Raw genomic sequence first — 25,800 nt, forward strand, 5'->3', positions numbered from 1 at the left:
TTATATATCAACAGCACTCGATTGAGGAATAGTACTAGTACAGAAAAGGAAAGCCAGCACGTTGTTAATACCTTGACAGGTTTTATGGGCGTGAGGCTTCCTTGTCTTTCGCTAGCTCGTCAGCAACCAGAGCTGCAACTTCTTGGTCAATTAGCCAGGACCGTACACTCTCCATGACAGTTTCGAGGCCTTCACCACCATCCAAAACATCATTCAAATTATGTATGGTGATGCTACTCCGGTGGTCTGTGCAACGACTCTGGCCATAATTGTACGTGCGAATTTTGTCCCCACGGCCCATACGAGCAACACCCCCCAACACCCCTCTTCTGAGTTCCACGAATTTCTGTTCGCGAGCTTCTTGCCTCGCCTCGGCTAATCTAGCGCGTAATATCTGCCAGGCTTTTTTGCGGTTTGCATGTTGAGATCGGGAATCCTGCATGGAGACAACGATACCTGTGGGCATGTGAGTCAAGCGAATAGCTGACTCTGTCTTGTTCACGTGCTGCCCCCCCGCACCACCAGCTCGCATCTTCTCGCTACGAACCTCCTGGGGATCAACATAGTAATCACTGTTTGGGTCATCAAAATTGAGAGCGTTATCCATGGCACCTCCTGTCTCGGGGAAGCTAGGAAGAACCATCACACTCACAGCACTGGTGTGGGTACGTCCCTTAGTCTCCGTTGCCGGAACTCTCTGCACCCGGTGTACCCCCGACTCGGTTCTGAGTATCTCATAAGCCCCATCTGCCTCAACTTCCATTACTGCTTCATTTAGCCGATCCTCCGCGGGGCCGTCTCCCACTTCTAGCTTAATAACATTGGACCGAAAACCGCGGCGAGAGCAAAATGCAGTATACATCCTCAGGAGTTCGAAGGCGAAAAGTCCCGCCTCATCTCCACCTGCGCCAGGCCGTATCTCGAGAAGGCAAGGGAGCGCTGCAAAAGGGTGACGGGGGACAAGGGCCTTTTTCAAGTTCTCTGATATAGTCGGCAAAGCAGCCTTGACGGTCTCCAAATCTTCTATGGCCAGGGATTTGAGCTCAAGATCTGTGTCCGGGTCAAAAAGCAAGGCATTGAGTTCTGATATAGACTAGGAAGAAGATCAAAGCAACCCCATTAGCAAATATCCCATTTAAAGTGAAAAAGATTAAGCATTGTGGACATACTTCATTGGCCCTGTCCCATTCGTCCAGGACATTCGCAATCGGTGCTAGCTCGCCGACCCGCTTTGCTATTCTTCCATCAAAGGAACTTGCTAAATGAGCAGAAAGTTTAGAATGTTCGGCTGCCAAAGAGCGAGCGCGGGAAAGCAGCGATGAAGAAAGGTCAAGGCCTAACTGACTTGTCAGTCACTCGGTACCCCCACAGAGTATGAAACATGCATTGAGAGATAATGTTTCTCAACTACCCATACCTGTATTCAGTCCCCGCCATTGCAGAGTTGGCCACGGCCTTTTTATAGCAGCTCTAGTCCCGAACCGCGTCAGGCATCGAGAGCATATCCAAGGGACATTAAGCATGCTTTTTTCTCAAAATAGGAGAATATGTAAGTCTCACAAATAGTCCATGAGCTTCACATTCACTCAGCCAAAAACGATGGTTCAGTATCTACTTGTACTAGTTGCACTCCCCTTCAATCAGATATCAAGTCACATGACTTTAACACATACATACATACTGTAATGAAAAACCGATGAAATAGATGAAAGAATGGGTCTGAGGTCAAGGTAGGATGCTGCATTGAACTACCACTTCTGGCCACGTGGAATGATAGTTATTTTTGCGTAAACGCTAATGTAAGTTTGAAAGATCATTTCCATGTTGTTGCCAAGGCTAAGCATCATTGGCTATTAGGGCAGCATCTAGCAGCTTCAAACCAATTATATTTATTAAACCCCACAGCAGGTATAGCATTTTCAAACTTACACTAGTGCATTTTATTTATCAAATAACAATCTATGTGGCCAAAAGGTGTAGTAACTACTCTAAACTCCGTAGGTCAGGGAAGAACACCTTTTAGGTGCGGGTACTCCGTACGCTGACTAATTTTGATACACCTGAAACTGCCTCAACAATACTCGCATTTCACACTTGTAATTTACCGTATGTAATTGAGTTGTAAAGGCCAGACTGGAGTCTTGGCATACATTTCTCAGGTTGCTGTTATTAACCTCTCTTATCACCATAAACCTGATCATGTAAACACATCTTCTGCCTTCTCAAAAGGCATTCATTCTGCTCCTGCAATCACAATCCCTGGATATCTTTTATCCTTTTCTTGAATACCTGCATATTTTCAGATAATTGTCCAGGCCTGTGAGATCAACTAACCCATCCGAACCAGATTACCCTTTGCGTCGATGTAAGCATGATCCTCCTTTCCCTGGAGTCTCTTACGGTCTTCCTGGCCGTTTCATCCGCCAGCTATGGTCTTCAACCTTCACAAATATCTTCAGACACTCCTCTCTCGTCGTTGATCGCATCGGCGAAGACACATCTTGCTGGTGGCTCTCCCCGCGATGCGTTACTCTATTTCGACGCGGCTGTGTCAAGGGATCCTACGAACTACATCACTGTCTTCCAGCGGGGTGCGGCTTATTTGTCACTGGGTAAAAACTCGCAGGCATCAGATGATTTCGACCGAGTATTGCAGTTAAAACCAGATTTTGAGAGTGCCCTCCTGCAACGAGCTCGCCTTCGAGCTAACACTGCTGACTGGGAAGGCGCATTGAAGGATCTGGAAAAGGCCGGCAAGAAGTCATCCTTGGAATACAATGAGATTCAAGAGGCACGGGATGCTGCAGCTCTTGCGCAGAATGCTGAGAAACATGGCGATTGGGAGGCCTGCGTAAATCAAGCGAATGTGGCTGTACTTAAGGCGAGCGCCTCCCTAAGCCTTCGACAAACTCGTGCGCACTGCCGCTTCGAGAGAGGTGATGTGGAAGAAGGAATAAATGACCTTGCCCATGTCCTACACATCTCCCCAAGTCTGGTGGGCCCGCACTTACAGATGTCCTACATGCTGTTCTATTCTCTAGGAGATCAAGAACGTGGCATTTCACAAATTCGGAGGTGTCTTCATTTTGACCCCGATTCAAAACCGTGCAACGCCCTATATCGGAAAGAGAAGAAATTCCTCAAACAGCTGCGGAAACTACAGGATACAATGTCTTCGCGGAAATTTAGCAATGCCATCAACTTGCTTGTAGGTGTAGGTGACGAAAGCGGACTTCTTGACGATCTGAAAGGTGAGGTGAGGGAAGCGAAGGAAGCAGGCCATATTCACCCGGCGGCCCCCAACAATCTCTATAGTTCACTGGTGGAGCGCACCTGCGAAGCTTACCGCGAGGTTTGTGCCCTTCGGAAGGCGTCCAGTTGACATAGTTCCAATTGGCTAACGCATTGGTTACTCAGGCGCATATGCCCAAGCGAGCTTCTCCGTACTGCTCCGAAACCCTTGACATGAACCCTTATTCCCTGCCAGCGCTGCTCTTTCAGAGTCAATTGGCTCTTGATGAAGAGCGTTTTAATGACGCCATAAACACGCTGAATACAGCCAAAGAGCATCACCCCGGGTCCAGGGACGTCCAATCACTTTTACAGAAGGCACATGTCTTATTGAAGCGCTCAAAGCAGAGGGACTACTACAAAGTTTTAGGTGTCAGCCGAGATGCTGATGACCGGACAATCAAAAGAGCCTACCGTCAGCTTACTAAGCAACACCACCCTGATAAAGCTAAGTCCCAGGGTGTAACGAAAGAGGAAGCTGAAAAGAAGATGGCTGCTATCAATGAAGCTTATGAAATCCTTTCTGACCCCGAACTCAAGGCGCGTTACGACAGTGGTGATGACCCCAATGACCCGGAATCTCACAGGGGCAACCCGTTTCAAGGAAACCCATTTGGGCCAGGAGGCGGTCAACACTTCTTCTTCCAGCAAGGCGGACCTCAGTTCAAATTCTCGGGTCAAGGATTCAACTTCCCAGGGGGGTTCCCCTTTCGCTGATGTTGACAGCTAGTCTGTATATCAAGATAAAGATTCTGTACACTTGTATTCCACTAAACCCAAGACTTCAAAACAATCGAATCATGACTATTGCTATAATCTGGACGAAAATGACCTAGACTTTTGCGATACTATCCATATTAACTCCAATGCCGGCAGTCCTCCACATAGTTAACTCAACATCACTTTCATTGCTAGTGTAGAATGCGAAAACGACATCATGTCCAACCGTTTCTTTACTTCTTTGGCGGGTCGGTCAGCGGAACGTAGCTAACCTGGAACACCTTTTCTTTGTGGACTGACCCGTCCTCCCTCTTGTCCACTACCCAAATATATTGGCCGCCGCCAAATCCATGAGGACTCCCGTCACACTCCGTGTCAACGGGGATAAACATTCGGCCAGGGGCATGGAGTTGCGCGATTAGTACCGGGTGAAGCTTTTCTGCTGCTGCACCAACGTGGATAGCATCATACGGTGCTCCCTCTGGCCATCCCAAACGGCCGTCAGCAGTAATAAACTTCACCTTTCCTGTATCTAACAATTTGCACCCTTGGTCCGACTTATGCATATTCTTGTTAGCCAAGTCAACAAGTTCTGGTATATGGTCAATTCCAATAACATGGCCATCCAATTCATCAGGTATGGAGGGATCTGTAACAAGGTTTGCGAGGACATGGGTCAGATATCCAGAACCCGAGCCAATATCGAGTACCCGTGAACCCGGCCTGAGGAAATCGATGAGGTACTCGCATGCATGAACGTGCATGTGAGGAGCGGAGATTGTCGCACCATACCCGATAGGTTGTGGGGAATCTGAGTAAGGCCTCGAAGGTGCATAATGGGCTCGGTCAACCTTTGCACCTTGATGTCAGAGACACGTCTTGGGTAGGGAAGTATACGTGCAGCCAATGCCCTCTCACCCACACTTCTCTCTTTAACCTCACAGTTAAACTCTCGGATCCTACTGTAAGATCCGTAGCCCTGCCATTTTGCGCAGGTTCGGGGTAAGGAGATGGCACGGCACATGAGAAATTAAGAATCGAGGGAGCAACTTACCCCCAACATAGCGTTTTTAACTCTTTCATTCTTCACCAATCCCGCCTTGAAGAGATTATCAACCAATTCTGCATTGGTTGAGCCAGAGCAATACCATGCCATTGAGATGCACTTTTTAGTGGCCTTCCACAGCACTAGATGTGCATTTAGAGAACCTTGGATCATGCGAGGGAGCTATGCTCTACCTAACACAAGAGGAAGGCGATGCGGGGAAACTTTGTATTTTAGATAAGATAAGCGACGATGATCCCAAGAAGGCCCTGAGGCTTGAAAGTAGGCTAAACAGTCCTCTTATGCTCCTTTACACCCAGTATATTCTTCAAGATCCGTATTGGGTTCGTCAGAAAAAGTTCGGACTCTTCATTTCGCAATTAGGAGGAGTTGTGGCTACTACCGTCCAGTATGACGCCATTCTTAACGTCGAGGGTCACGCCTCCCACCTGTCAGACTTATTCAGCAATGTCTCACCCTCACCGCCTTTGGTACCGCTTTTGGCTCTTGCATTAGCAAGGAATCTTAGTCTTCCAACCCAACTCTATAACTCTAGATCATTGATATGATGGACTTTCACTACGGTTCATAGACTGGAATAGTATCATCGCTATCCCCACTAAAAATTATGAGACTGCTTAACAACAATGCACAATGGAAGCAGACTCCGATACTCAGTCTGATGTAGACCTGTTAATATTGGACTACCTACTTTGCACCTCTATATACGGATTGGTATACGTTAGCGGGGTGGAAGCTGAGCAGGCAAACGAATGCGACCTTGATTGGCATTTAGATGCAGTACACGGTATGTTTCATGAGAGTTTAACATGCCATTTCAAAAGGCGCGCTGACTTACTTTTTATTTAACTTTAGCCATTGAATCAGTTCTTCCACACTCTGGACTACTTCCTGATGACATTGGAGTAAAGGTCCGATTATTTGAATTTGCCAATGCGCTCCGATGTTATCCAGATGCACGTATTGCTTCTCAAGCTCGCGAAACCCGATTAAGTTGCAGTCGATATTGGTCAGAAGGAAAATCCATTTCGCTTTCGGAGTTGGCGGGGACCTTCATAACTCTCTGCTACACTGTCGGTGCCAGATTATCAGAAGCGACGTGGGCTGATACTGCGGCACAATTTGTCATGCAGTCTGCAGTCGAAGAATACCAAAAGTCCGAGTCCCCAACTTCTCTCAGCAAGCATATCACCTGGGCCAAGAAAATCTCAGTTCAGACGGCAAACATGAACCAAGCGTTTACAGAGTACATAAGTCATCTTCAGCCACCAGACGGGACTTCTCTCAATGTTCACATGCGTACCGTCTCCGCAAGGTTCCCCATTAATAAGTTCAAATATTCGGTTTTCGACACGCTGGTAAATATCATGAAGGTCCTTGAGCCGCCTGTACTGCTCCAGCTCGAACGCGGGCAGCTCTGGGGGTTGAGCCGCACAGAGACGAAGCAACTGAAGGATAGGGTAGGACTCAAATAACAACATGACCCGGCCAAACCATGCACACTAGTGAAAGCGGGTCCTTGGCTTGAAAGGTACGGTACAAACAGCGGGGTAAAAATCGCACGACCTAAGCTACCGTACTTAAAGTTGCTTGATTAACATGGAACTGATAATATATATCTTGCACACTAAATGGTTAATCTACAGAATAAAAACATCTAAGCCATAGGGCAGGTGTTGTGAGTAAAAGCATACTTAGCAAAGCTATTTGGTGAATGAGCAGAGCACAGTCGCCTAGCCAAGAAGCATGCGGCGAGGATCCTCAATGTATTCCTTGACCTGCATGACATTGCGCTTAGTTATGGATAATAAAAGGCTTGATTTGAGGAGTAGGGAACACACCTTGACAAGGAAAGTAACAGCCTCCCGGCCATCCAAAAGGCGATGGTCATAGGTCAGAGCAAGATACATCATCTATCAGAGCATCAGCAACAAGTCCACCAAAGTAAGGGCGTAGCAAAGGAAACATACAGGGCGTATCTCAATTTTTCCATTCACAGCAACAGGTTTCTCTTTGATAGCATGGAGTCCAAGAACAGCTTTCGATAGTTAGATGAGCTCCTCAAACAAAGCGTGTAAGCATACCTGTCTGTGGTAGGTTGATGATCGGCGTACCCATGAGGGATCCGAAGACGCCACCCTATATCAATGTGAGCAAAACACAAGATGTCAGGAGCGTGCTGTGGGTCTACTCACGTTGCTGATCGTGAAAGAGCCACCCGCCATGTCCTCAATGGTCAGCTTATTGTCGCGAGCCTGGCGATTTTGATGGTTAGTAAAGCCACTGAAGAAAAATAAATGTCTGCTGCAGCTTACCTTCTTTCCGAGATCTGCAATAGCCTTTTCAATTCCAACAAGATCCATGGTTTCGGCGTTGCGCACTACTGGTGTTACAAGGCCCTTCTCGGTGGCGACAGCGACACTTATATCAACGTAATCACGGTAGACAATGGTATCGCCACCATTGGGCCCCTCAATCGACGCGTTGACAGCCGGGATGTCTTTCATGGCTAGTACACAAGCACGAGAAAACGCGCTCATGAAGCCGAGCTTAACACCGGTCTTCTTAAGCACGTCGTCCTTGTATAACTTCCGAAACTCCATGAGAGAAGACATATCCACCTCATTGAACGTAGTCAGAGAAGCAGCCGTGTTCTGAGATTGCTTCAAACGCTCAGCTATCCTCAGTCGCATTCTATTCATTTTCACCTAGAAGCCGATCAACATAAGTCCTGATGAACGAGAAAACAAACAGTAATAGGCAATGATACGGAAAGAGAACATACCCTTCGCTCTTCGCGATTTCCAGGGCTGGGCTTAGCATCATCGGGAATATCCGGCTTAGACGCAGCAGGCTGTGGCTGCTTGGAAGATCCAGGCTCAGATGCGGCAGGCTTTTCAGAATCCTTTGCGGACTTGGGCTGTTCTGGCTCGGGGGCTTTGGGTTCTTCTGTAGATGCGGGCTCCTTCGGCTTCTCAGTTGCCTCCTCCGTTTTGGTTTCAGGCGCACCTCCCAGCTCCAACTTCGCCAGTTCCTGTCCAACAGTAACGGTGTCTTCCTCGTTTACGAGGAGCTCTTTGATGGTTCCCGCTTCGGGTGCATTGACTGACACATCGATCTAGAACAGGCGGGTGTCAGCAGAAAATCTCTCTTCGCGCATTAATATGTAGGTCTCGTTCACCTTATCGGTCTCGATTGTTGCTATTTCCTCGTCTCTCTCAACATAATCCCCGACCTCTTTTGTAAGAGTGAGCGCAAGCTAGTAAGGAAGTATTGGCGAACATACGTTTGGAGAACTGTTTCAAAGTACCCTCGGTGATGGATTCTGCCATCTGAGGAACTTTAACTATGGTGTCCGCTGGAGATGTTGTTAGTGCGAGATTCTGATAGAAGGAGAGGTCATATTACCGTAAGTGCGAACCTGATAGCCCCCAAGGGGAGCAAAACTAGACCGAAAAACATTGGCCCTGCAGGAGTGTAAGCTGGTTTGTAAAGAGGGCACCTCATATGAAAGCAAGGAGTGGGCGACTTTACCCCAGAACCTGTGGTATACAAGAAGCAGGCCTTTTAGTGTTCCTGACACAGCTGCGGAGCGCAGCTGAGGTAAGATTCCTGCGGGTGCCCAGGCTGATGTTACGAGGGCTTTGGGCATATCGAGGTATGACCCGCAGATTCTGTTCGGGGAGACGGTGAAAAGGTAAGCGAAAAGCCATGATGACCTGGATTCGGATGAGGTTGGGCAAAAAGACAACAATGGAAGTCGCCAATTGAAGGAAATTAATGTAGAGAGTCAAGTCGTAAATGTTAATGTGCAATGAAGAATAGGAAGAGTACGGAGTACGGCCTTCTTCTTTCTTCCTTTTTCTCCCCCAGAACTAACTAGAGCTAAGGGTTCATCTACCTGCGAGTAGGGATAAAGTGAGTGACGAAACTTAAGCGGCCAAAGGGTGCGACTAGAGCAAGGCCGGGCCGAGACAACCGGAATTTCCCTCAAAGCGGCCCTGCAATTCCTTTGGCCGGCAAATGAACGGAGTATTATTATTACGCTTCTTCGGCAATCCATAGGCACCATCTGGGAAGTTTCCGCACTCAGGACTTCACCGGGAGAAAGACGAAGCTAAACTTGTGTAGCAAACCGGGTGAGCATCGAAGCACACTACATCAATATTTGGTGGAAAGGCTCATTCCAGCCCAGACAAATTCCTTTCCGACTATACATACCAGCTTTAAGTCTTTCAATTACCGTTACATGACATACAATGGCCCTTCACCCTGTTGCGTAAGTTGGTCACTGTGGGAACAATGATCATAAGGGAGCCATATTAAACCTACCTCGCAGGTCGCTTTATCGACGCTCCTTAAAACTTGCTCTTGACTGGGCTGTGCACAGGCAGATTTGGCGCGGGCAAGCAGTGTATATACGATCCCTTTTCGATGCGAATAAGAATGTCCGCGATCCGCGTCAACAGAAGGTATATGCAACCCGGCTTTCTCAGTTACATGGTTTATGCATACAGTATCTCACAGACTAGCAGGTGCTGCTTCGGGAAACCGAAAAACTATTAGAAACTTGGAAGCATCCGGACCCCTACCGAGCACCCACTGCCCCAGGAGGTATGTTTTAGAGACACAGGGCTTGCTCCCTCTAAATGAACCCAATGACTGACTTTCCTAAAGGTAACAAATATGAGAGGAATCTACCTGCTCGCCAATTGCCTTGTACGTCGACCATGATGATGCCCACCCAGTATATTAGCTCTCTAATGTTGAATCAGATGCTTCGGGCTCCCACTAAAGGGAGGATTCAAGAATATTGTGACAAGTTTACTTGGATTTCAGATAGGAAATGGACATTGCATAACAACACTACCCATATAGCTATCAGCGCTCAAATTCGAGAAAAGTATCGGGTCTGCAGGAAGCCGATTTTCTACGTTGGAAACCAACCTACTCGTTGGATACATGGCTGCCGGATCAAAATGCGTAACTTATCATTGGGGATATGCACATCCCTTAAAGCTAAGGTGCCGAAAGCCCATTTCCTTTGAAAGCTGCCGGTATCATTCCATGTCCGTAGACATAATGTACAACCATAAAATTAAAACAAAAAAAACGCAGAGCCATAAACGTGCCCAGTCCAGAACCCCGTTATCACATCAATAAGAGAACCAAACCACGCCGAATGAGAAAACCCAAATAAAAACAAACAATTCACAGCTCCTGGCTAGGACCCTTTCCGCTCTTGGGGGTCTTCTTGGGAAGAAGGTCTAGTTCTATGTTAGAATCATAAAATTCAATATCCGGGTACCTGGTGAGCTTACTTTGGTGGATGTTAGGCAGAACACCACCCTGGGCGATGGTGACGTGACCCAGCAGCTTGTTCAACTCCTCATCGTTACGAATGGCGAGCTGGAGATGACGGGGAATGATACGGGTCTTCTTGTTATCACGAGCAGCATTGCCGGCCAACTCAAGAATTTCGGCGGCGAGATACTCAAGGACAGCGGCGAGGTAAACAGGTGCGCCTAGAACGTGTAAGTACATATACGATATAGAAAGCGACCGTGGATACTCACCAGCACCAACACGCTGAGCGTAGTTGCCCTTACGAAGCAAACGGTGAACACGTCCAACGGGGAACGCGAGACCGGCCTTGGACGAACGGCTACAAAGATATTAGCTTGAATGGTCGACGTGAACAGAGAACAGTTCATTCATACGATTGCGCGTTCTTGCTGCCACTGGCTTTGCCTCCAGACTTGCCTCCAGTCATTTTTGCGATTGGGAATGGTTCGACAGAAGTTCAAGTATATGATATGAAGAGAACAGGTTATTAGGGTCGCCGATGAGATACGATGGCAATGATTTGGGTACGGTGTCAAAAGTAACTGGCCAGCGCGAGGAAGCGGCGGACATTTATAACGACGCGGTGAGGGTGACGTTGGGCCGCCTAGACGCCCTTCAGATCACCCTCTCGCTTAGCGGGGTTGGCCAATCACAGTGGAGATCATCGTCCGAGGCACCCATAGCTTGGCCAGATGCGCCTGCCACGATTCTGTGTGTAGTTGTTGTGGTATTGTTCCAAATACGGTTAAGCGTCGTAATTTATAAATATATCTTTCAATACTGTCATATTGGCGTGATCTTAGTCAGTTATCCACGGCTGGAGACGCGTTTCCCCTCATCTAATCATACAGATCATACACACCTGTGACGGTATTGAAATTCTGCTTCCTTTGCACACTCAGGATCAACTGCACTTTCGCGGGCTATTATAAGTAGCGCGCCTCCCTCGTCACCGCGTCTCCATCATTTCTGTTCTCCTCCTCATTCCACGTCTACCTTTGTCAACGATTCCGACGCCTGCGCTTTCACCATCCTTCGATAATATCGACTTAGTTTTGTCAAATCTTATTTTCTGAATCACTTCAAAAATGGCACCCAAGGCTGCTGAGAAGAAGCCCAGCACTGGCGGCAAGGCCCCTGCTGGCGGCAAGGCCCCTGCTGAGAAGAAGGAAGCTGGCAAGAAGACCGCGGCTGCTGCCTCTGGTGACAAGAAGAAGCGTGGAAAGACCAGGAAGGAGACTTACTCTTCTTACATCTACAAGGGTGTGTGGCAACGTTACCCTAGTTCTGAGTCCAGAAAGCTAACGATAAACCTAGTCCTGAAGCAGGTCCACCCCGATACTGGAATCTCCACTCGTGCCATGTCTATTCTGAACTCCTTTGTCAATGGTATTTCATCCTGTTCGCTCAGTGAAGCGATAATTTCTAATATATTTACAGACATCTTCGAGCGTGTCGCAACCGAGGCCTCCAAACTGGCCGCTTATAACAAGAAGTCCACTATCTCGTCAAGGGAGATTCAGACCTCGTACGTCATCAATGTCGATTCTATGCTATTTGGCTAACTTTGTTCTAGTGTCAGACTTATCCTGCCAGGTGAATTGGCGAAGCATGCTGTGTCGGAAGGCACCAAGGCTGTTACGAAGTACTCCTCTTCTGCCAAATAAGTTTTTTTCTTTTCTGTTGTTTGTTTCTTTTATGCAGGATTGTCTTTTATAACCTCGTTATCTGTTATGGTTTGAGGTGGTGGGTACAGGGTGTTCGCGGGATTTTTAATGCGTCACGGGATGGCTTTGTTTTTTCCCATTGGGCCAAATGTTTTTCATGGTTTTATTTGAGACGTGAATGCGTTGTAACATAACTCGGTGCTCCTGGGTCTGGTTGCGCAGTAGCAACTTTCAAACTAGGGTTCGAAATTTGAATTACTCTGACAAATTCTGTTCTTCACTGTTTTTCGGCTAGGTGATAGCGCCTCGTTTCTATCGGGTGTTTAGTTCTATCTATTAGGCGTCGTCCAGTGCCTCAACTTCATCGAGTGCCCCCCTTCTGCCTTGGTTGTAAGTAGCTTCCTCTCCTTTGAACACATGTATGATTTGCTTCCCCACTACCGAGCCTACGCGCCCCTTCCAATCCTCCCAATCATCTTCGTTCCTCACAAGGAAGCCTATTAGCATACTTGGATCCATGTCTTGTATATGAATGCGTCTAAGTCGGCGAGTGTGATAGGTACTGATTTCCGTTTTGGAGAGGAGTCTACCATCGATGCTGTATGGGACTGCGGGGCGCGTGGTATGGGGATCAAGATAGAAGAAATGCGGGCCTTGCGTGCCGATGAAGTAGTGAGACGCGGAAGGACGACCTCTAGTGCGTGTCGGGGACATCAGCATTCTTTGGTGCCAGCTATTGCCAGGCGCTGGTGATGTAGACATACCCTGCGATGCCTACCGACTGTGGCAATTGCAAAACGGCCTTCAGTCCGTCCCAGTACACTGGCGTGACGTTGTCAATTCCCAGTCTAGTCCCTAGAAGTATCAGTGTGGGTTGAATACTGCCCGAGCCACTGCGAGCCACACGGAGGAAGCTATCTTCGTAGACGTCTGAAGTATCGTTTGTGACATATACTCTGGGTGCTATATTTCCACATTGTGCTGAGAGAGCCCTGTTTGCTGGTAAGTCTCGTGCTCGGGGAGGTGTGCTGGTATTAGGCGCATACTCTATACATCGAGCGGTTGCCGATGGTCCAAACCACTCCCCAGGGTGTTTACCGCATGACTCGGCACCATATTTGACAAATCGATGTATCGAGAGAGGTGCATCTGGATGATCAGCAAACAGTGATAGTAGGCGGGCCTCTTCTTCCGCTTTATCGCCACGGCGCCAGTCTAGTATATGTTAGCATGTGGACTATATAGAACAAGAGTATTATATTGGAGTTATATGTGTAGATGTAGGGCTAAGAAAGGGTGGGGGGTCATACCACGACCTAGGCACAGTGTAAGCATTGCATTTGCTAGCAAGCTCTGCCCGGATCTAATCATGCAACCCCATCCTGTGTCTGAAGTGAAGCCTTGAGGGTCCATTAGCTGGGTTCTTATGCGTACAGTTAGCGTCATCGGATGATTCGCTTCGTCGTTGTCTAGTCTTGGTATTGGGGGGAAATCAGATCGATACGTCATCCAGATCTTCGATTCAAAGTCCGAGACGAATGCCTCTGGCCAGCCGTGTGCTGTTACATCGTCTATTTTGCTTGTTCCAGCTTCAAGTTCATCCTGATCTATTCGTCCATATATATCAGTGGCCTTTCTCCCTTATGAATAGTGATGGTAGTACAGTTACCTAGCTTACCGGGCGTTGTATTTGCTGTGATTTTTTGAGGCTGCGGGGCATACTCTACTCCCAAGCACCAAATAGAAGCATCTGGCTCTTCATCATTCCTGGGCTCGGGATCCCATATATATTGTACGATGCGTTTTCTGCATCGCCCTATGTCTACACTGTTCATTTTTGGGTGTAGTCGGTGTGTCTGGAGCGAGAGGGCTGTGCTGCTGATTTTTTGTTTCTGAGCGTTGTGGTTGTTGTGGTGACGTTCACTGGCAGGTTATGGTTGGCTGGGTAGTGAATCATGGTTGGTCAAATACGTACATATATATATGGATACATATATTATATATACGTGCACCCGGATGTACCTATGTCTAACTCTCAGCTCAAGACGGTACCATAAAACAACCCAAAAGCAACCACAACTGGAAATACTACATAAAAAAGCATCACACATGAACGATAACCATTGATGATAGTATGTAAGAGAACTTCTATCCTATGAGGGGCCGAGGAGGGGGCCACAACTGCACCAGTCACGAGATACCTATACATACTACGTACTCCGGACCAAGTCATATAAACGTCATTGGTTCACCATGATCACACGTGTACATACTGTATGAGGCGCCCATGGGACGTCAAAAGAGCTAATCAAGTCCAATAATTTGCCTGTCACCTTAACTGTTATTCCTAATACATTTGTTGTTTTGAAAAGCGGGGCCTCGAGGTATCTCAGAACTTAGTAAGCTTCAGGTAACTAAGTTCCCCGTCAGTACTCCGTAAACCAACTTTGGCAACCAGCCACGGACATAGTTACAGTGGGGATGTCAAAAGTTTGTAACCGACCGCTTGACCGCCCTGCATACCGCCATATTTCATCCTACCAAATCCGGTGCTTGAACCTACACACATCTAACTGCACATTGAACTATAGCTCTTAGAGAGGAAATAGGTGCCAACTCTTGAGTTAGGTGACTGGTATAATAAATATCTAGGCCCAAGTATGGAATTTGCGAGGTTTCTGCCGTGCAAGATAATATAATCAGGAAGGCGGTTAGGCCAGGCAATAAATGGATGGTCTCAATTTTGACATCCCACTGCAGTTACTAGTTGGATGCACCGGCTTATTAAGTGGCCTAGTGCCTAGGTTTTATGAACCCATGCCGTAACCCCCTAAACCTAGTCAAGCCCACGAAAGAACGGCGACATATCCAAGAGCCAACCAAATACTAAACGTTATTCGAAATGGCCCGTCACAGCAAGGCGAAGGCGCGGATCAAGAAGCAGAAGCCGACGATGAAGTTCAGCATAGGTATTCCTACAGGAATGATCAATGATAGGTTATTCATTAGCTGACTGCTCGAAGAACACCAACCAGGACACCTGACGATGCAGCAAGAAGCAAGGAACACAGAAGGCCGCAATTTGTGGCGCACTGGCTCCAATCTACGCCACCAAGGTGTCCGATTCGTGAGCGCAAGTAATCCCCAGCGAGACGAAAATAATGAGGGAGAGGCTCGTGAAGAAGACGCCCTCCGGCCAGAAGAAAACAACAAGCAGCCGCTCATAGGAGGGGTTGAGTCAAAGGAGGATGCACAGGAGTTGAAAAACGAATCAGCAACGTGCAACGCGTCATTCTTTATCGACCTATCAGGCGAAAGTGCTGGACACACTGGGCTTGCAGACCCCATTACCGCACTATCATTATCTGAGCGTGACAGCTCTAGTGAAGATGAAATAGTGTTCCATGGGCGGCGTAGACTTGAAGAAAGACCTCGTATCATTGTGGAAGGCCACGCGATGAAGGCTGACAAAACAAATCACCATTCTCCAAAAGAACTCGAATCGCCACATGAGGCAAGGCTACCCGCACCGGACTACAGGGTATGCCCAGTATCCGATGGTACATCAACATATGAGCTGCCACAGAGAACTCCACCAATAGCGGAGAGTATCGAACAGACGAAGACCGTGATGCCATGCACCGAGAAAGTTACCCAGGAAGCATCGGAAATCGAAGATGACGACATTCTAGCTGACTATATAGCAAACATGGCCGAACACTACTGCGCAGATATACAAAGCTCACTAGCTGGTGCTATAATGCATGAGCCCGAGCATGGGGCAGAGATGCAGCCGCAGAACTACACGGCTCATGCGGCCATTCACGATTCTATTCGGCGTCCTGGCAAAGGAAAATATTCGCGTAGGGATATATTGTCGGAATGTAAGCGCAAAATGATTACGCCGTCAGAGTTAATGCTGAAATTAGTAGATGACGAGAGTGGAGTGGATGTTACCAACGGTGCAGTGTCATTATACCCACTCGACGATGCTGCCTCGGCGAGCAATCATGTTCCACACAGTCCTCAAGCCAGCGATTCCGACGAAGGGAATAATCTTGATACTGACCTAGACGTTGAGGGACATAGGGCCCTGGAGTGCGAAGTACAAGGACACCCCGCCATTTCTCAACAGAACCACAAAAATCCACAATATGATATATTCGTCTCGGCCACTGCATTCGCTGACGCACTGGAAATTGACCCCTACTACGGCTTGGATATCATGGATTTCAACAGGCCAAGTCTTCGGAAAAAGCAAAGAGGAAAGCATCGCAATCCAGATTTGGTCCTATCAGATAGTGAATTGGAATTGGAATTGGAGAACGCCTGGCGGAATGACCGAGAGAAGAAGAAGGGCCGAAAGCAGAAACGAGAGGAACTTCGCACCCAAGGTCTCCTAGGTCGTGGGGCACATGACCCGGATCTGAGAAGCAAATATACAAACGGCATGGGTTTTAATGATTTGAAGATGGAGATACGCATTTTCCTACTGTCGTCAAGAACCAGGTATGTTTCTTGCTCAATGAACTCAGAGATATGTGCATGCTGATTGACCTGCGTGTCTAGTTTGGCTCTTCCGCCTATGACGAAGCATCGTAGGAAACTGATTCATGATCTAGCAAATGCGCTGTCTTTAAATTCACAATCACGAGGCAAGGGGTCCTCTAGATTTCCTATCCTGCACAAGACTTCCCGGACTCCAAGGTACACGCAAAAGACCATTTCCTATATCGACCAAATATTCTCAAAGGGAAGGTTCAACCACGGCGCCACCAAATCCTGGGATCAGAATATTACAAAGTCTGCTAAACCTCCTCGTGGTCGTCCTGACAGTTCTGTCTCATACATGGATGGAGATATTGTGGGCGCATCTGCCCCCGAGATTGGAGCAGAAAATAAGGGAAGAGCAATACTGGAAAGAATGGGTTGGAGTACAGGAACAGCCCTTGGTGCTACTAATAATAAGGGTATCCTATTACCAGTCGCGCATGTTGTGAAAAATTCCAAGGCTGGCCTAGGGTAGGCATTTCGAGCAATAAGTATGGCCTCACATCAAAGAATATCCGAACTGGTTCCAACAATATATGCTAGCTGTACATATCATCACTTTAAATAAAACAAGAAAAATTAAACATGCATAGGTTTTGGACGGTACAATGATGCCTCCAGTAACCTGACCCTGACTATAGAAGCCTACAAAGGTAATGAATTTTTAGCCCGGATGAGGAAGGGCATCAAGTAAGCTTCTTTGCTCTGTTTATTGCCCCCTCCTTTGCACGTCGCCCATGTTTGAGGGTTGAGCGTGATCAAACTCGTGGATATGAATAAACAATTGAGACCTTGAGGGAAAGATAGCGTAGCAAGTGGCGCATTTGATATGCTGGAGCTGGTTCATTGCACGCTGGGCTTTTTTTGCACGTTTTTGCTTAGCCTTTCCCACTTTCGGTGGAGATGTTTGCGAATCCTCTATTTCAGTTGCTGAAAACCGTTGAGACAGATTGTCTGGTGACTCCATTTCTCCCGTTCGTTGGATTAACGTGGGTTGGGAACCTAATCGCCGTTCAACACACTCCCTAGGCACATAATCGGCCTCGCTGAGATCAGGTATAGAGTCCCTATGGCAATCTGTGTGCGGCAACGAACCCTCGTCAGGTTTAGTATCAACTCTAGTATCAGAAGAGGTATATTTGTCTGTTCCGATACCATTTCTTGTCTCGCCATCCCGTGGTTGTTGAACTGATGACTCCATATTGTGCACTGGGCCATCCTGTGGAATGCTATACGCAGAATTCTCCCAATGGGGCTCTTCGGGGTCAGAGACATTTCCTTTCAGGCCCAGCTCTTCATTCTGTGCTCTCATCTCCCAGCGTAGCTGCTTCACAGCTTTTATATGCTTCTTGCTGCGTTCGTGGACCTCGAACTGATTATGACTTTTGAAGGTTTTGTGGCACACAACACACTCGAAGTACTCAACTTCGTCCTCGCTTGTATCGCTAGATTCATCACCTAAAGTCTCCGCTTTTGCCCAATCTTGCATCACATGATCACGCAGTTTCGCTTGATTTGCTGCTCGTGATCTAGTTGCTTGTGCAGCTGCTGATTGACGAAGAAATTCCTGCCGTTGTGATTCACTCTGTGTGTTAGACTTGTACCGGGGATCGCGCTTCTTCACAAAAGCTACAAGCGACCTAACAGCCTCGTTGAATTCCCGAATGGCGTCTTCCCGAAGACGTTTGTTTTCCTTCTCCATCAGCCTGCGAACACGACGGTCTGGTGCCTCGGAGTAACGGTACACATTTTTCCAGGCGAAGGACTTTTTCGTGGCAAAACTGCCCCAGGCAGCATAGAACGGACGTACGACCTCTTCGGGGTCGGCATTGCAGTTTCCAAATGTAGGATACTTTACGCACGCGACATTCTCCCAGCGGCAGGCCATTGTCTCCTCCAGGGCAAGTTGTGCAAATGTTTCACGCAAGGCACCGTAGAATCCGGTTGGTGCGTCTGTAAATTCCATCCGAGGACTGAATTTTGAGAACAATTTTAGGATTTCGTCGGAGGTTGTCATCCGCGTATCGTATGAATAATCGGCCCCTTCTGGCTTGCCATCGTTTCCTAGGAAGACATCACGGTGCGAATCATACCACGCACGCTCCTGGGCGTCTGAAAGAACTTCGTATGCAGTTTGAATTTCGGCGAACAGCCTGGTAGCAGCCTCCACGTTGCCATAATTTCTATCCGGGTGTAACTCGAGAGCCCGTCTTCTGTAGGCCTTTTTTATCCTGGCGTAGCACATCGATTAAACATCTTTCCAGTGAATACTGTCTGATATGCTTGGACTTACTCCTCGCCAGATGCATTTCGTTCGACCTGGAGCAGCTCGTAATAATCTACCTTCTTCTCCTCTGGTTGGTTTACGTCCGAGCCTGCTCCCTCGTGGCTGTTCGAGGAGTGCGTCTGTCCCATGGATAATTGACCACGGCAGGATATGGTGCTGAATTTGAAGTGAGGGGCATGGGACAGTGGCGGGTTGTGGGGATGACGGCCTTGCCTAGGTTTACCATGCGTGGTGTACGGAAGTGGCGGAGTGGCGGTTATATCTATATACAACAGTATATGTGTGCGTGTATGCGCATGTGTCTCATAAGTCAAACCCCCATATAGAGTTCGTAGCTATGCTTGATTGCACACTGGACGATCTATAGACAGGGGAATTTTCTTTACACGTGAGTGACAAACGTAAGCCTATGATCCGCAGATCGAATAATGCCGCTCATATGAATGCCTTTTTTTTTTCCCAGCCAAGGCCAATGATAAAGCCCCCCTTCCCAGCGGAATAGGATCTAAATGCTAGTACTCAGTACTCATAACCCACCTTTCCCCACCCCGAGGGGTAAAGCTCACATCGATTCAATTTCCGGTTGATACATTTCAGCGGGATGGTTTTATCTCTCGAGAATCTTCCTGAAGAGATACTCCACACTATCCTATGCTACAGCCACCCCTGCTCTGCGGCTGCTTTACAGCAGACAGCCCATCGATTCGAACATGCTACCAACGAGCCTCTACTGTGGCGGTTCTACTGCCAAGTGCATTTCAAGTACTGGGACAGCAAACATGATATACTGCAAAAATTGTCGGCTCCCGCCTGCGCAGTAAACTGGAAAGCCTTATACGTAACTAGACACCTGACCGAGTGCACTGCTAGTTATCTCCTAGACAGTATCCTTGCGGGACAAACAGGGAGAATCGAGAAGTTCCACGCACTTATCAATCTTGGGTACGATGTTAAAGATACACTTATAAGGAATATATCGCCAGAATTAGAGACAGATGACCATCTAGCAAGAAGGTTTGTTTAAGTTACCTGTTTCTCCCTGGGTTTCATTGAACGAACTGTGGTGACCACTAAAAGGTATTACGGCAAGGTGCTCCTGACCTGTTTACACCGGAGTATTGCGTTGCCAGTATGGGCTAAACTAAGGAATGGTGGGAATGTAACCCTGGAACGAGCACTGGGCGCTTTCGACCTTTTCATACCAGAAAGCGGATATGGAAGTCTTGATGAAGTACGTACTTCTTCTAGGAATGGGCAGTGACCCTGCTAATCGAGCCCCAGATAACTAACAAGCTGGACGAGATCGTTGGACGACTTTCCTCGTTATACCCTAGCATACATATGTCCACACCTCGCGAGAAGGCGAGGACTATCGCAGTATATTTGAAGTCAAACAACCTGACTGGTATTCAACCGGATAGGGAGTACCACTGCATAGAGCACAATTTCCTGGGTGTTGCACTAAATGACCCAAACCATAATTCGCTTCCCCTGGTGTCTGCAGCTATATATTGCTACGTTGCGCAGAGGCTTGGTCTAAATGCTCGACCTTGCGGGTTCCCTTTCCATGTCCATGTTATTGTCAAGCCCCCACCGGGGCTCGATATAAATGGGAATATGCTGGCGCCGGGAGTTTGTGGAGATCCTATTTATATGGACCCATTTCGTTCAGATAGAGAGACGCCAGTCACGAATCTACAAAGCCAGCTGAACTACCTGGGAGCATCTACTGTCGAACAGTCGACCTTCCTAGGTGAATCTCGGACCTCTGAGATCGTTCTAAGGTGCAGCAAGAATATACTGAACTCGGTCCAGCGCATGTCTCAGTATCCAGATGTGCATTTGGAACCAGTGGATACTGTTAGTGCGAAGTATGCTGCCCTTTGGTCGACAATGCTCCTTTCTGACCCCTCTCGACCGGCCGAGTTTCGACATCATTTACCTTGGCTGATGGAGTTATTTGCTACGGAATTTCCATCTGATATCTACCTTGTCGAACAGTACGTAGTTCCGATGTTTCGTGGGTTGCTCGAATATGAGCATATCTTAGAGAGTCTCCACGTCATGCGGGCCGTGGATGAGATCCCAAAGCAAGTGAAGAGACGTTATTCTGGTCGATGCGACGTGAAGTACCGCATTGGTCAGGTTTTCCGACATCGTCGGTATAACTATATAGCTATCATAACCGGTTGGGACACTGAATGCGATGCAGGTGAGCAGTGGATGAGGAGGATGGGCATTGATCGCTTGCAAGGAGGAAGACATCAAAGCTTTTACCACGTTATGTATGTTCATATGTGCGATTGGCGATGCGCTGCTAGGCTGACCCATACTCAAGTGTCCAGGATAGAAGCGTGCGGTATGTGGCAGAGGAGAATATCGAGCTTCTGGCCCCTAATATAACTGAGCTGCCTACAACCCTTACTGCAATCGCAGGGAGGCATTTCAAGCGGTGGGACGAAGAAACTCGGACCTTTGTGAGCAACATCAAAGACGAGTATCCTGATGATTAAAGGATTTTGACGACATGGGGTTGAGGAGTTGTCCCTCTATTCTCGGGTTTTGCTATTGCAACACGGCTGGAAATGCCTGTCATCGACGGAGCGTCCTATACAGGCTATGATGCATATGTTTCAGATCCTTACATATCGGCAATAGCAGTGGATCTAGTAAGTATAGTTATCTGTTAGTATAAAAAACTGTGCAGAAATTATATATATCACCAAAGGCCCTCTGATATGAGGGTGAAGATTATTATTCTGGCATGGAAAAGGACCTGCTAGGGCTCTATTTGCATGGACTCGTCTAACGGGTGATTTATATTGGTTGTCAGCTTGGTCCCAGGAGCTTTAATCTCGACTGAAAGAAGAACACAAGCTGGTCGTCACAGAAGCCCTAGATATGTAACTGCTGTATGTAACAGATCAAGTCCAGTATAATTAGTAACATTACTGCTCAAAGTACTCTGAATTGCAATCCTACCCGTGCCACACCTTATCTTGGTCTTTTCTACTAGGATAATAATATAACGAGCTAGCTTAGCTAGGCAAAAGCAGTTAAATGGCAGTTATCTGTACTCGCCTCCTCTACTCCCCCGGTTCTTTTCTTTTCATACCGTGGTAACATCGCCACTAATCCAGGTTTACGGTTTGCAAGCAAAGTTAAGAGGCCGAGGAGAAAGATAGCCAGAATACAGTAAGTTGGCGGATAAGTATTACGTTTGAAGCACTGGGCCCTCCCAGTTTGATGCTTCTTCTACATGGAACCCAAACACAAGGCGATAAAGGTCGCGTAGCCAGGTGAACTTTCCTCGTTGCATCAATTCTTTGACAGCCCTTGATACATCCACTGCGCTCGCTTGAGCCTGTGGGCCAGCATTTTGGAAAGCTGGGTCAAATCCAACGAATTTTTTGTAACTTTCAAGAAGTGACATTTGCCAGGGTAACGAGCCGAATGCATCCGATGGAAGAGATTTAACAAAGGATGATAGACTCTGTGGTCCGTTGCGTTGGTAACCGCTATTCGCAGCGGCCTTCGTCACTAAGATCCTGAGACTTGATAGATTTGGATCATTAGTCGGAATCGTGACGGTGTTGGTCGAAGATGTCTGTCCAGAAGAGTGGGTTTTCGTCGAGATAATAGACGAATTGGACGACAAGTTCATATTGGAGTTGTGCGCTGGGGATACCTGACCTAAAACGAAAATGTTTGGAACTGGCCTTTCGTCGGGAGAAATAGCAGTTGCGTCTTCAAAGATAGTTGTTGGCGTTTCAGGATGTCGATGTGGTTCAGACAACTCGCCTCTGAGGCTGTGCCTGAGTTGGCTAGTCTGCTGCTCAGCCTGATTAAATATCGCTTGGCTCGGCCGCGGCGTTCCACGATCAGAATCGCGAAGGCTCCGTTGCGTCCATCCCTCACGAAATATGTCGCAAAGTTCCCAGCAAGCCTGAACAGCAGAACCGAGTAATACCTCGCTCAAACGACCTCCCCCTTTTTGACTCTGGCGTATGCTGAACAACATCTCCGCTAGTGACCAGCATGCGCTTAACAAAGAGTCCATTTCTGTCACCAGAGCTCTTTGCTTCATGAGACGATGACACAATGTGATATAAAAATCTAATGTCCTCTCCCTAAAGGCGTCGGGCAAGTCTCGATCGTGCATGTTATATAGATGATTGTTGAGTTCAAAACTGACGCGAAGAACAGAATCCGTTGGTTCATTTTCGTGAACGCGACTCTCAAACAGTGTTTGACAAAAGTTTCGGCAGAGATCAAGTGTAGAGTTGATCTGATGTGCGTAGTTTTCATTCTCGCAAATGTAAAGTACCTGGCACAGCCGCCAGCATGATTTCCAGGCCTCTTCTTGCATGTCAGCCCCGAGATTGGACCGCTGCCGGTGAATATAGCTCAAACGGGCTAAAGTATTGCAAAGGGACCAACATTCAGCCAAGGCGATCTTCAATGTGTCCAGTTCGGCTTCTCCATCGGAGAAGTGCTCTATCGTCAAGTTGAAGGTGCCTGTCTCACGCATTCGCCAGCTGGCCTTCTCGGGACCAGTCCCTTCTGGTATATCTACTGTGATTTTAGTGATGATCTAGCGATCGTTGCCCCATAAGTCAGGGTGGACGGCTACCTTACCCTCAAGATTACCCGAGTGTGCTTTTTTGTCAATCTCATCAAAGTCTCGCATTGTCTGCGCTCGAGGAGTCGCTCGCTCAGACCAGTCTTTCGTGGGCTCAATCGCAGTAGCCAACGGTGGCGGTGACAATGGATTGTTAGAAAATTTCTAACAGGTTTAGTTTACTCAATGGTGGCGTTAAAGGTAATTGAGTACCTTTTCTGTTCCTTCGGAAATAGTTGGGGGCGCAGGGTGTCTTTCCGTCTCGGAATTGGAGAAAGCACCTGGTCGAGATGTAGTTATCCCACCAGAAGACTGTTGCGTATATATGATCTACGATGGGTACGTTTTAGCAAGGCACTTTGCACGTGTGTCAAACGTATCAGCAAGGAATACCCACGAAGTCATTGAAGCCAGGAGGTGCATGTATAACAGATTTTGGGGGCTCATCATTATCATCCTCTTCCGAGCTTCCTTCAACGTTCCCATAACTTGAATTTGCTATTCGTATCTGTTATGGAGCTCATGTTAATCTGCTATTCTAAATGTCTGTATTACTTGAGACATTTTTCGGTAGTCCCTCTATACGTACTCCAATTTTGTCAGGCCGCGGCGAATAAGTAATTGTAGGCGCGACCGCCAGCCCAGTTTCATTATCATCCGTGTTTTGAGTTTCAGTTCTTCGTGTCCCAACGGGCATAGATGACAACGGAAGGGAATGGGGGTTGCTCGTTAACCTATTGTTTGATTTAGAGAGATAGTTATTGGTAGACCTGCACTAGTTAGGCCGAGAGCAAGCAATATATCAGACCTCACTTACATCCTGATAGAGCTGGCTCCGAAAGCCAATAAATAATACGCGCCGGGATTTAAAAGCCAGAAGCTGGTACAGAAGCAGGTATCAAATTATTCCTGCCCCCAGAGTTGAATAATTGATAAGATAACACCCCATACCGTGGGCGGGAGTCTCAAGATACGAAGATGTTGACTAGATGGAGGTATGATATTCGTATTCGCAAAGGTTGTACCGGCCCTAGGTACTGGTTGCAAAGGCATTTGCCTATCATTGAAATGAGGGGAAAGCCCCACGCGCTATTTCAGGGTGGCTAATTACCTATCAGCCATATTATACAGCTATCACGAATTCAGCTAGGGGTGCGCGCTGCGAGGGGGTTAGGGTGGGGCGGAGAAGGCAGCTCCTAGGGGGTTAGAAAGAATTCTGCCGCTTTACTTGACTTTTTGATGGGGTGCGCGCTCCGGGGGGGCCAGGATTTAGTAACTAGGGGTCAGGGTGGGGCGGAAAAGGCAGCTCCTAGAGAATTAAAAAAGATTCTATTGTTTTATATAATTTTTTAATTTTTAATTTTTTAAAGCTTTATTTTACTAATTTAAAAAAATTAGAAAATTTTCTTTTTAACTTTTTTAAAATCTTTTCAAAGTTTTATAATATATAATATTATAATTATAGCTATAATATACTATATAATTCTAAATAGTCTTAAGCCTTCTAGTACTATATTCTTAAAATCTATTAATTAACTATGCTCTATAGATCTATTAGCTATAGATAATAGTATGTTGGTAGAGCGCTTATAATTTCTTAAATTTTATAATATTTTAAATATTTTATAAAAAAAGAATTATACATACAAATAAATATATATATACATTTTTCAAAAAAAATCAAATTTTCTAATTATATTATAAAAAAAAATAAATATACTTTATATTGATAAAACTAAATATTATTAAAAAATAATTATAATTTTAATATATATATAAAATATATTAATTTTTAAAATTTATAATATATTATAAATATTTTATATAATTATTTATAAAAATTATAGTATTATTATATAAATTATTTAAAAAATATTTATAATTTTATTAATTTTAATAATAATTAATATATAAAAATCTTTTTATATTAAAATTAATATTTTAAAATAAATTATAAAAATAATTTAATTATTAATAAATATAAATAAAAAATTATATTTAATAATATTTAATAGTAAAAAATTAAATTTTATAAAATAAAATTATTTAATATAAAAGAAAATTATTTAATATAAAAGAAAATTATTTAATATAAAAGAAAATTATTTATAATTAAAAAAATAATTCAAATATAAAAATACTATATTAAAAATAATATTATTATTATAATAATAATAGATTATAATAGTTTATAATATTTAAATATTATAAAAATATATTTAAAATATCTAATTTAATAAATTAAAAAATT

General features: G+C 46.2%; 11 protein-coding genes across 11 annotated transcripts; 4 read left to right on the forward strand and 7 right to left on the reverse strand.

The window, feature by feature from the left end:
• Positions 1–82: 82 nt before the first annotated feature.
• Positions 83–1,744, reverse strand: AO090020000011 (putative mitochondrial translation release factor (RF-1); the record flags this gene model as incomplete). Its single annotated transcript, XM_023238194.1, has 3 exons — positions 83–1,093; positions 1,170–1,258; positions 1,678–1,744. 3 exons carry the CDS (start codon positions 1,742–1,744, stop codon positions 83–85), a joined length of 1,167 nt encoding a protein of 388 aa, XP_023092666.1.
• Positions 1,745–2,371: 627 nt separating this feature from the next.
• AO090020000010 (DnaJ and TPR domain protein) lies at positions 2,372–4,008 on the forward strand (the record flags this gene model as incomplete). The annotated part of the gene is made up of 2 exons (XM_001824341.3): positions 2,372–3,352; positions 3,418–4,008. 2 exons carry the CDS (start codon positions 2,372–2,374, stop codon positions 4,006–4,008), a joined length of 1,572 nt encoding a protein of 523 aa, XP_001824393.1.
• A 236-nt stretch (positions 4,009–4,244) lies between these two features.
• Positions 4,245–5,167, reverse strand: AO090020000009 (protein-L-isoaspartate O-methyltransferase; the record flags this gene model as incomplete). Its single annotated transcript, XM_001824340.3, has 2 exons — positions 4,245–4,862; positions 5,066–5,167. 2 exons carry the CDS (start codon positions 5,165–5,167, stop codon positions 4,245–4,247), a joined length of 720 nt encoding a protein of 239 aa, XP_001824392.3.
• A 1,643-nt stretch (positions 5,168–6,810) lies between these two features.
• On the reverse strand, positions 6,811–8,790 carry AO090020000008 (putative dihydrolipoamide succinyltransferase; the record flags this gene model as incomplete). The annotated part of the gene is made up of 11 exons (XM_001824339.3): positions 6,811–6,855; positions 6,919–6,990; positions 7,048–7,115; positions 7,162–7,216; positions 7,273–7,332; positions 7,393–7,785; positions 7,863–8,195; positions 8,259–8,314; positions 8,364–8,435; positions 8,486–8,544; positions 8,612–8,790. 11 exons carry the CDS (start codon positions 8,788–8,790, stop codon positions 6,811–6,813), a joined length of 1,392 nt encoding a protein of 463 aa, XP_001824391.1.
• A 1,498-nt stretch (positions 8,791–10,288) lies between these two features.
• AO090020000007 (histone H2A) lies at positions 10,289–10,850 on the reverse strand (the record flags this gene model as incomplete). Its single annotated transcript, XM_001824338.3, has 4 exons — positions 10,289–10,344; positions 10,399–10,602; positions 10,654–10,742; positions 10,798–10,850. The coding sequence occupies 4 exons, from the start codon at positions 10,848–10,850 to the stop codon at positions 10,289–10,291; spliced, it is 402 nt and encodes a 133-aa protein (XP_001824390.1).
• Positions 10,851–11,511: 661 nt separating this feature from the next.
• On the forward strand, positions 11,512–12,090 carry AO090020000006 (histone H2B family protein; the record flags this gene model as incomplete). The annotated part of the gene is made up of 3 exons (XM_023238195.1): positions 11,512–11,812; positions 11,864–11,951; positions 12,000–12,090. The coding sequence occupies 3 exons, from the start codon at positions 11,512–11,514 to the stop codon at positions 12,088–12,090; spliced, it is 480 nt and encodes a 159-aa protein (XP_023092665.1).
• Positions 12,091–12,426: 336 nt separating this feature from the next.
• Positions 12,427–13,925, reverse strand: AO090020000005 (cysteine protease ATG4; the record flags this gene model as incomplete). Its single annotated transcript, XM_023238196.1, has 5 exons — positions 12,427–12,784; positions 12,855–13,082; positions 13,137–13,305; positions 13,401–13,559; positions 13,769–13,925. 5 exons carry the CDS (start codon positions 13,923–13,925, stop codon positions 12,427–12,429), a joined length of 1,071 nt encoding a protein of 356 aa, XP_023092664.1.
• A 1,211-nt stretch (positions 13,926–15,136) lies between these two features.
• Positions 15,137–17,116, forward strand: AO090020000004 (putative R3H and G-patch domain protein; the record flags this gene model as incomplete). The annotated part of the gene is made up of 2 exons (XM_023238197.1): positions 15,137–16,599; positions 16,660–17,116. The coding sequence occupies 2 exons, from the start codon at positions 15,137–15,139 to the stop codon at positions 17,114–17,116; spliced, it is 1,920 nt and encodes a 639-aa protein (XP_023092663.1).
• Positions 17,117–17,350: 234 nt separating this feature from the next.
• AO090020000003 (putative C2H2 finger domain protein) lies at positions 17,351–19,056 on the reverse strand (the record flags this gene model as incomplete). Its single annotated transcript, XM_023238198.1, has 2 exons — positions 17,351–18,851; positions 18,935–19,056. The coding sequence occupies 2 exons, from the start codon at positions 19,054–19,056 to the stop codon at positions 17,351–17,353; spliced, it is 1,623 nt and encodes a 540-aa protein (XP_023092662.1).
• A 473-nt stretch (positions 19,057–19,529) lies between these two features.
• AO090020000002 (uncharacterized protein) lies at positions 19,530–21,441 on the forward strand (the record flags this gene model as incomplete). Its single annotated transcript, XM_001824333.3, has 4 exons — positions 19,530–19,942; positions 20,006–20,159; positions 20,210–21,213; positions 21,267–21,441. The coding sequence occupies 4 exons, from the start codon at positions 19,530–19,532 to the stop codon at positions 21,439–21,441; spliced, it is 1,746 nt and encodes a 581-aa protein (XP_001824385.1).
• A 1,059-nt stretch (positions 21,442–22,500) lies between these two features.
• Positions 22,501–23,370, reverse strand: AO090020000001 (uncharacterized protein; the record flags this gene model as incomplete). Its single annotated transcript, XM_023238199.1, has 5 exons — positions 22,501–22,675; positions 22,723–22,788; positions 22,847–23,058; positions 23,124–23,216; positions 23,317–23,370. 5 exons carry the CDS (start codon positions 23,368–23,370, stop codon positions 22,501–22,503), a joined length of 600 nt encoding a protein of 199 aa, XP_023092661.1.
• Positions 23,371–25,800: the final 2,430 nt, after the last annotated feature.

Source organism: Aspergillus oryzae, chromosome 6 (assembly GCF_000184455.2).
Source record: "Aspergillus oryzae RIB40 DNA, chromosome 6".
Classification (NCBI taxonomy): domain Eukaryota; kingdom Fungi; phylum Ascomycota; class Eurotiomycetes; order Eurotiales; family Aspergillaceae; genus Aspergillus; species Aspergillus oryzae.